Raw genomic sequence first — 9,609 nt, 5'->3', positions numbered from 1 at the left:
CACCATGGGACAAAGCTGGTGCAACGCTTTCCCTATGACCACAGTGCATCTCCCATGGTGTCCAAGGCTGAAGTGTTGCTCCGCACTTGCTGGACGTGCAGCAGCGTGGAGAGCTGAAGGGAAAGCGTGACTTTGTCACTAGTCACCTGGCTGGGGCCTCATGCTGCAGACTGCGTCCATGACACAGAGGTGTGATTTCTGCCTCCCTTGGCCGTGCCACCCTGGAGGACCTGGCACAGGCTCTGCCTGCAGACTCCCATTTTTCTGGGCTCCTCATGCAGCAAAGCAAAACGCAGGCTCCTCCAGAGGGCAATACGGAGCAGCACCAGGATTTTGGCTACTCCCTCTACTCAATTTTTTGTGTGTGGGTGTGAAGCACGCAGCAGTCTCAGTCCGAGTAACTTGGTAGTGCCCCGTCCACCAGCGCAGCGCCCAGTTCCGTGCAGACTGGGCTCACTGGTGTGTGTGAGCCTGTTTGTCCCCCCTTGCCCTCTGGCTTGCCTTTCCGGCAGGCTTTTGGGGACCCAAACTCAAGTGTCGGGTTGGCAGGGCACAAGGCGAAGCCGCGGCGGTGGTATCTGGCCCATCACACCACGGAGCAGGAGAACGGGGCAGAGTCCTGGTGAGATGCTGGCAGCTCAGGGGGCTGAGAAAGGGTACAAAGAAGTTTGCCTCAGTTCCTCTGACACGTTAGGAGACAGGATGAGTCTCAAAAGAACGCTTCTGGGGCAAAGATGCTCATAGAGGAGATCAGAGCCCAGCCAAATCTTGGGGCTCTGCCTGTAGAGGTGCAGGGGTAGAGAGAATCATAGAATGGTTTGTGTTGGAAGGGACCTTAAAGATCATCTAGTTCCACCCCCCCCAAGATAAATAACCCCATTTCTGCCTTAAAGTGCTTTCCCAATGCTCCCACCACGCAGCCAGGGCTGTGGCCAGCCTGTGTTCCTGCACAGCCCTCTCGCTCTTTGCTGCACGTTGAGCCTGTGCGTTTTGGCTCATAGTTTCATCGTCTCCCCTATGTGCTGGTGATACAGGCTGCTCCAGGCTATAATTTTACACCGCCCCTTCTGCACGATGGGGGTTGCATAGAAAATTCCCCTCCTAAGTCCAGGGCAAAGGTCTCAGTAGCACCTCAAGGCAACGGGGGGAGCTGGTGCAGGAGGGGGATGCTTTTGCGTTGTGCAAGATAAAAGCTAGGCTGAAACTTTTAATAACACCTGCCGTCTGCTCCCACGCGTGCCCCTGTATTAATGCATCTTCTAGACTCAGCAGACACTACGTACGTGCGCTGGGGAGGGACGGACGGATGGATGCGTTCATCCCCGGAGGAGCTCCCAGCTTTGGAAGTGGACGCCGGCCATCCTATTTCCTCGCAGGTCAGGCTGCAAACGATGGACCTGAGCGAGTGTTTGCCGAAGGAGAGGGTTTCTCGCAGAGGGGTGTGCCGGGGCACGGGGGCTCCTCACCTACGTCATTGCCCAAGGGACTTGTTTGGAACTGGAGCCCTCCCGGCGTTTTCGCCCAGGGCGCTATCTGCTGATTAAGCCCTGACTATCTCAGTAGCTTTCCGTGGGGACTGTTTGCTCTGCCCGGCTGCGGCAACATTAGCTGCTCTTGCATCCTCCGCCAGCTCTCCGCGGCAGGAAACACGTACGCGAGAGGGCAAACAAAGCCGGGGGCAGGCCCTTTGCACCCTGCCGTGGGGCGAGGTGGGGTACCCCCGAGCTGGCCAGGAGCAAACGGGCACACCCTGACGTATTCGGTGGCTAATTTTTTTTTTTTTTCAAGAGCAGGCAGGTTGGCTTTTTGCTGTGTGGAGGGGATGAGCTGAGCACTTTTTGGTGGCTTATAAGCACTAAGGGGTTGCTGTTGGTGGAGAGAGGTGGTTTTTTTCTGAGTGGCAAGTGAGTGTGTTTGCCCTGCTCGCGTGTGTGCGACGCGTGGGGCTGCTGGCACTCCTTGGCTGGCCAAAACTTCCAGCCCTGCTGGTAAATCTGCCCTGGATGTACAGCCTTGCCAAAAATCAAGGGGGGGGAAGGAGCAGGAGAGGAGCTGCAAAGAGCCTAATTGCGGTGGGAGACCAGGAACCGGGGGGTTGCATCCCAGCAGGATGCTCTGGTCTCCTCACATGGGCTGAGCAGTCCCAGCACAGGACGGCCACTGAAGTTCATAGCCCTTGTCAGGCAGCCAGCTCAGGATGTGTGGTATTATTTGGGGTGTGTTTGTGCAGGAGGCCCTTTTGTTGCCTTCCTTGGAACTATTCAGAGCATCAATGCCGCTCCAGCAAAGTTGTGCTTTGCCGTAGGGCAAGGGGATTTAAGCTATGGTGCAAAGTAGCCCCCACAAGTGCTGTTCTGGATACAAAAAGGCTTAACGTGCTGTAAAGCACCCCCCAAAAAGTGCAAATGGCCTGCCTTTTGGCACCCACTCAGTCCCACCCCCCTCCCCTGCCCTTCGCAGAGGTTTGGCCGCCCGCAGGACCTCGCACTGCGTGCTCCTGTGTGCAGGCACCTTTGAAAACACAGCCCCAGCTCCTTCCTCAGCCTTATCTCAGCTCACCGAGAATGCAAACACCAGAGCTGGTGCAGAGCAAGCCATGAGGCTGCTCCAAGCCCCGGCAGGGCAGAAGATAGCGGAGAGGCAGAGCAGCTCCTCTGGCACAGGCAAAGGGCTCTCCACCGGCTGTGGTCACCTTCCAGTGTGGTTCAGCTTGGCTTTGCTTCCCAACAGACTGCACGCTTTGCCTGCTTTTTGCAGCCAAGAGGTGAGTTTTGCTTTATCTCTCTAAACGTGTCGGGCTGTAGAATGAGAAAAGAGGTGAGAGAGAAGCCCCTTCGCTGGCACGCGTTGCTGGAGGTTGGAAAGGCTGCATTAATTCCAGCCTGCAATGAATACGATATGTTCTTCTACAGGTTTTCCATTTGAAAGAGGTTTCCAAATGTGCCTGGTGTTAAATCTGGAAGGAAGTTGGCTTTGAAGCGCACGCACGTGCGTTAACTTGGTTGCGGCTGTAATTTAGTTGAGCAGATTCTGTAAAGGCGCGACAGTAAACCGGTGGAGGTTCAAGCGATGCTGCGTGTGTTACAAACGGGGACTGCCTCGGGGTTATTCCCTGCCAGGAGAAATAAGGACCGTCACCCAGTTGGATGGGTGCAGACCCAAACGCAAAGCCCACTGAGGAAAGCCGCAGCCTTTGGGGATAGCCAAGAGGATGGGAGTCTCTCTTTTTGAATCCCGAGGGATGCCCGGGAGCCGTGGGGGTGAGGATTCAGTGACGGCGGAGTTTGGCATTGCCGGAGGACAATAAGCTGTAATTCATAACGCAGCCTAAACCTCAAACCCAACCTGAACTACGGGGCCGTGCAAAGGGAAAGCTGCAGGTGCCGACATTTTCTTATTAAACCCGATCCTTTTGGCGAGTGAGGAGAAGGCTTAGTCCCTGTGCGAGCTGAGCCCACGTCCCGAGCTTAGCCTTGAGGTTGTACCTGCAGGGGGGCCGGTCGTGTCCGTGGGTAGGGTGGGAGGTGGTCCCTCCGGCCGGGCTCCCACCGTGGGGACCCCGCTAACTGTCCTGCCAAGCCGGGCTGGTGCAGAGGGGAGCCCCGGGGAGCACCCCAGCGGCTGCCGGGGGGGGGCCCGGCTGGGACGTGCAGGGGGTCCGCACAGCTGCCAGGCCGATTTTGGTCACTTTGGTGGCTTTTACGGCAAAAAATCCCGCTGTAACTTCCCGGCGCACGCGTGTCGCGGACACCTGGGAGGAATTATCACACGTTCGTAGTAATCTCTCTTGTAGTCTCCCACCCGTTTTCATCCTGCACTTGAAATACCGAAATCGCCCCGAGAAAAGAAATATCTTTACAAGGTGGGCCATCAAGCCAGCATGCCGTCTGCTGCATCCAGAAAAGCAACCCACTCAGCAGGCTAATCTATTCAACGGCTGGGATTTATTTTTAACATTCGGTTCTGCAGTCCTTTTAACTTGAGCAGGGAAGTGAACATTTTGATAACAGCAGCCTCCAGGTCAAATGTGATGAGAATTCATAACTCGCCACATAGGGGTTTTGGAAAACCAACCAAGCAAAACAATTTCCCAGAATGAGACGATGAAGATTCGCGTTTCTCTTCACAATGTGGTACACGGAGCCGGTATCTGTTGGAGTGTCTACTTATTCTCCCCCCACAATTTGCAAATAAAATGCCTCCCGGACTATTTTAAATTTGAACGACCATTGCGAGCGTGGCTTTGCTAGGCTGCTCATAAAGACCTCAGACATCGGATCTTTAGGCCATCAAAGAAGAAATATTAATCCAGTAATGGGAATGTTCTGATGGTCCCATTTCTAATCAAAGTAAAGGCTGAGTTTTCTGCTTCAAGCAAACATTGCCAAGAGAGTGGCATCAAGATTTCAAAATTGCGAGGAACGGAGGGAGGGAGCTCCGGTCCCTGTACCAGACTGTGCTGGAGCAGCACAGAAACCGGCAGGCACGGTTTAGGTCAGAGCTGGGAATGGGGGGAAGCCTGAAAATCTGGCCAAGCTGAGATTGGTGAGCGAGCTGCTAGGAGGCAACTTTTTCCTTCTGTTTTATTTTCAAATGGCTGGAGTAAGTCAGAAGCATGCGTCTGAGAGAGAGGCAGGAGGGGAACATGGAAGGGAATTTTGCGGTTCAAGTAATGTGGTTTATTTTAATCTCCCTTCTGCTGCTGTTTCCCGAGCCCTCTCGTGCTGGGCCTCGACGTGGCTGGGGCTGCAATGCTCTGCAGCACAGGCTGCTTTATCTACAGGCTTGGGAACAAGTCCTTTCCAAACCGCTTGTATTTGCTCTCCGTTCCCTGTCTTCCGTCCAAATTCAATATCTGCAGAGAGGCCCTGGGGCACAGGGTGCTGCTTCTCAGAGCAGGGGCTCTCCTGCAGAGTGCTGGGGCAATGAAAGGGAATAATAATAATAATTAATAATAGCAGCATTCCCTCCTCTGCAGGCTGCAAACCAGCTGGCTTTGTCCAGCAGATCATACCTGCAGCCGCATCGGTGCCTGGTGGCTATAGCATCATCACCCACTTCACCCCTGGCATCTTCTCCCATGCTGCTGCGGGAATGTGGGGTGCAATGAGAAACTCTGTGCAGTGGCAATGAAAACCAACAAAATTTGCTATGCGGCGTGGGAAGCTGTACTGATGGGAACAGTCGCTGCTTTAATATTTAATTTGATGAGATCTAGCTCTGAGAAATGGATCAGGAGCTGCCACAGCTTCAAGCGCGTGCTCAGTGCTTGCAGGGGAATTTCTACAGGGTTTGCTACGCTGCGGACTTATCTACATTCTGGTTGGGTGACATGGTAATGAGTCTCATTAATTAACTGAGCACACAGAGCCGTATTTCCTTCCCATTCCTTTTAATTAATCAAGCTTTCAACACTTCCAGGGGTTGCTTGGACATTGGGTTGTCATTCAAAGTGTCTCCCCACCATTGGACCCTGGCTCGTGGTCCCTGCAGAGGAAATGTGGGCTGCTCAGATGTAACCAGGTGGCATTTCAGGAGGGAATTTCCTTGCGTCACGAGCCTGTCAAACAGAGCAATGCGGATAAGATCCAATCCTGCCTCTCACCGGCAGGAACTCTGCGGCTGTATGGGCTCGTGTCGTGGCGAGACCAGGAATGAGGAGCTGGGCCAGGCTGATGTAAGCGTGGGACGGGTCTCACCTAAAACCTGTCTTTTCTTTGTCCTTTTAGGCGGGTCCCGTTGGCCCCAAACCATTTCTGGGACTGATACTCAGCCCACAGCGGAGCCATTTTTCCTCTGTGCATCGGTCTCCTGCCTTCAGAAATCCCTTTGCATGTTCCAGACAGTTTGGGTGTCTTCACCAGGGAGCTGGGCTTTAAGGGAGCCTGATTGCCACCGTGATGGCAAACCAACAAGCTGGAAATGTGGATTTGTCAGAACTATAATCCAGGTGGGTCCTAGTTCTTCGCTTGTACAAACCCATTCATTTTCTGTCCTTACATCTGTCTGTCTCTGGTCCTTCTGCAGCCCCATCCCTGCAGGACATGAGTCCCTCGCAGCCTTTGGGGCCGAAGAGTGAGCAGAAGGGGTGAATTGGGAGAAAGACCTGTGGTGCCTACATGCTAATGTTTTAGCTTTGGCTGACATGTCCCAAACTGTAATCATGACCTTCCCCTCGCTGGGACTCACAGCTCCCTTGGCTACCTAATTCCACTGGCACATCAGGGTTTACTCCTCAAAACTCCTGGACGTTTCCTGCTTGTGGACAAGGACATGTTGGCATGATGCTGCAGTGCTCGGGAACAGTTTGCTACACCAGCCTGCCCCAGAGATGGGCTTGGGGGTCCTTGCATGGGGTGAGGTGATCCTTCTCACTTTGCTCTTCCCGCTCTCTCCCTTGGTCCTTCCCTCTCTGCCAACCCAACGACTGCGTAGCTGTGCTGTGAGCCATAGCCGCATGTCCCTTCTCCAAGACCTCTCCTGGTCCCCCATGCCTAGCTGGGGATGAGGAGGTGGGACCCCAGCACTTCACGCCCCAGGGCAAAGCCCTCTGTGCTGTGAGACATCTTGCTAGGCTTGACCTGGGGGAAAGGCATGAGCTTCACCAAACTGCCTTCATGCTACGCTGTCCAAAGCCATGTCCTACCGCTTCCCAATCCTGCTAAGTAATAATTTTTGCTGTTCCTTGTCTCTCCTTAGCATCCATGTCCAAGGCATGACCCCAAAGGCCCAGGGAAAGCAAGAATGTTGAAGAAAATCCAGATATGCCTCTGCTTCTTCTTTGTCTCGGGCATTTTGTACGAGATCTCCCTGCTGTCTGGCTGCTTCTTCTCCTATATGCCTATGTCCAAGCACTTCCTGACACCTGAGCAGGTCTTGAACCTCGGCAAAAGCATCATCTTTCTGGAGACAACGGAGCGCTTGGAGCCGCCTCCGCTGGTGTCCTGCTCCGTGGAGTCTGCCGCCAGGATTTACCAGGACCGGCCCATCATCCTCTTCATGAAGGGACTTACAAATGATACGGCGTTGGACTTGAACTCCAGCTATGCAGCCTTCTCGCTTTTGTCTTCTATGAAGAATGTCTTCATTTTTCCTCTCCAGATGGAAACTGTCTTCCAGGAGACCCCTCTGCTCCAGTGGTACAACCAGGTGAGCGTTATAATAAAATAGGGAAATAGTTATAAATAGGGGGGGAGGAAATGTTCTGAAGTAGGCTTAAAATGAATGGAGGAATGCAAGATTGGCTATGTGAAACTAGTAATTTTTAATTTTTTGGTTCAGAATAGATTCATTTTTGCCATGTTTTGCAGTGTATTCGTCTATCTGTTTGCTGAACACATTATCAGCATTTCCCCCCCTATCTAGCAAATCAGAATTTTTTTGGCAAACGAAACATTGGTAAAAATAGATTGCATACGTGTTTTGATAAAACATCACTTCATAATCTTTCTCAACAGAAGCTGGTTGAACAAAATGTGCTGCCTGAGTCATCTGAGCGCTCATTAATGCTGCCACGCACCAGTAGAGCCGGCAGTAGACAAGATGGGGGAGAGATTTCAGTTTTTGTAATAGCAACATGCAAAACCAAGGTGGGATCTTGTGAGCTCCACCCTGGAAATAAGTTCCTGGCAAACTGCTTGCATGTAGCTTTGTCAAACCTGTTTGGCTCCATCTCTGTGCAGGGCAGGCAAACTTTTCCTCCAAACTCTTCCTCCTCCTGAGAAAAAATGACTCCAAATACCAACAGTGCCAATGAAAACCCTCCAGCCCATTTCAAAGAGCTGGGAGTGATCAGGGAGTGTGTGAAGTGGGCCGTGTCCCACTGAAATAGCAGGCAATGATTCATGGTATCATTGATTTTAACGTCGTAGGTTCCATCAAAAAAGCACCCACAAAATGTTCCTGCGCTCATTTGTATTAACAAAGCATTGCTCTGCACTGGCCCCTTATCTTATTCCAATAAAATTCAATAGCTGGAGGAAGAAAAGGCGGTCAGTGACATTTGCAGGCGTGCAGCTGCAGTTTTACGGTGCCGTTTGCATCCCATGGGTGGATGTGGTCTGTTCTCTGCCGGTGGCATCACTCTTTCGCCTTCCCAACTCTGCAGGTAGTCCCGGAGCAGGAGAAGAACTGGGTCCACGTCAGCTCCGACGCCAGCAGACTGGCGCTCATTTGGAAGTACGGGGGTATCTACATGGACACAGATGTCATCTCCATCAGGCCCATCCCCGAGGAAAGCTTCCTAGCGGCGCAGAAGTCGCAGTTCTCCAGCAACGGGATCTTTGGCTTCCCTGCCCACCACAAATTTATTTGGGACTGCATGGAGAACTTTGTTCTCAAGTACAACGGGAACATCTGGGGGAACCAGGGGCCCTTTTTAATGACAAGGATGCTCAAAACCCTCTGCAATCTCACGGATTTCAAAGGCACCGAGGACCACAGCTGCCAGAACATCTCCTTCCTCAATCCCCAGCGTTTCTACCCCATACCGTACCCAGCCTGGGGCCGGTACTACGAGGTGTGGGACAAAAGCCCCAATTTCAACCACTCCTACGCTCTGCACTTGTGGAACTTCATGAACCACAACCGGAAAGCCGTGGTTGCGGGCAGCAACACACTGGCTGAAAAACTCTACAAAGCTTACTGCCCCACCACGTACGAGGACCTGATCCAAAACGTGGAGCTGAGGGATTTCACGCACTCTGAGGATGTTGTGTGACATGTTGTAAGCAGGAGGGGGGTGATCCTTCCAGCCCTCCCCATCCTGGGGCCAAAACACAGTCACCATTGGTGTCAGTAGCTGGCTTTGTAGGAGAAAGACGGACCTTTTCATAACCACCATCCCTACTCCCTTGGGACACTAAGGAGCATGTGCAGAATGGTGGTGGGTATCCATCAAACGTAGCCTCCATTGACGCAAAGGACACCTTTGGCTTGGTTCTGTTTCCTCGTAGGCGTTCATGAACCAAACCTTCTTGAATCGAAGGGACTTACAGGCCTTGCTGGTGAGCTTTTCCAAGGGAAAAGTTCCCAAAGAGATGCATGACCTCCTGGGAGGAACTTCAGATGCACCTCTTGGAGCTATTGGCAGCTACCCATGTCAGAAAAGTTGCAAATACAACAGGTTTTGGACTGGGCTGAGGCCTCCGAGGCAAGTGTAATGCAAACATATGGCAGAGGATGGATGAGAGCAATTGCTAATGAAGAGAAGCCCAAACTACTTTCTTTTCATTAATCTGTGTTTTTCTCACGTGAACTTTACACCCTACGTTTTTGAGAGGGACCTTACCAGTGCAAGTGAAAATAAAAAGGTTAATAAACCACCACTGCTCTGAGCTTGCTTTCCCCTGCACGCCCCTGGAAAATGAGTCCCATTCTTCAAATGTTTGTGCTTCTGCACTTCTACTTTGGCTCCTTCCAGGAAGGGGCTGCACTGCTCCATCCTCTGAGGTCAGTTCTGGCTGCAAAGAGTCACGTCTCCCTGGAAAAGAGATGCTGAGGCACCAAGAAAGGATATAGGGATGGCCCTCCAGGGCTCCCAAATCCCTTTGAAATAAATGGAGTTCAACTACCCTGGAAATGAAGTAGTCATGAGGTTGTCCAGCTGTG

The 9,609-nt window shown here is 52.4% G+C and overlaps 1 protein-coding gene across 1 annotated transcript; it reads left to right on the top strand.

The window, feature by feature from the left end:
- The first annotated feature begins 2,595 nt into the window (after positions 1-2,595).
- Positions 2,596-9,320, top strand: A4GNT (alpha-1,4-N-acetylglucosaminyltransferase). Its single transcript, XM_054835485.1, has 4 exons — positions 2,596-2,764; positions 5,730-5,950; positions 6,700-7,149; positions 8,108-9,320. Exons 2-4 carry the CDS (start codon positions 5,834-5,836, stop codon positions 8,717-8,719), a joined length of 1,179 nt encoding a protein of 392 aa, XP_054691460.1. The 5' UTR covers positions 2,596-2,764; positions 5,730-5,833; the 3' UTR covers positions 8,720-9,320.
- The last annotated feature ends 289 nt before the right edge of the window (positions 9,321-9,609 follow it).

This window comes from Grus americana, chromosome 9 (genome assembly GCF_028858705.1).
Source record: "Grus americana isolate bGruAme1 chromosome 9, bGruAme1.mat, whole genome shotgun sequence".
Classification (NCBI taxonomy): domain Eukaryota; kingdom Metazoa; phylum Chordata; class Aves; order Gruiformes; family Gruidae; genus Grus; species Grus americana.
The sequence above is the reverse complement of the archived record's forward strand: the minus strand, read 5'-3'. Positions and strand labels throughout refer to the sequence as shown.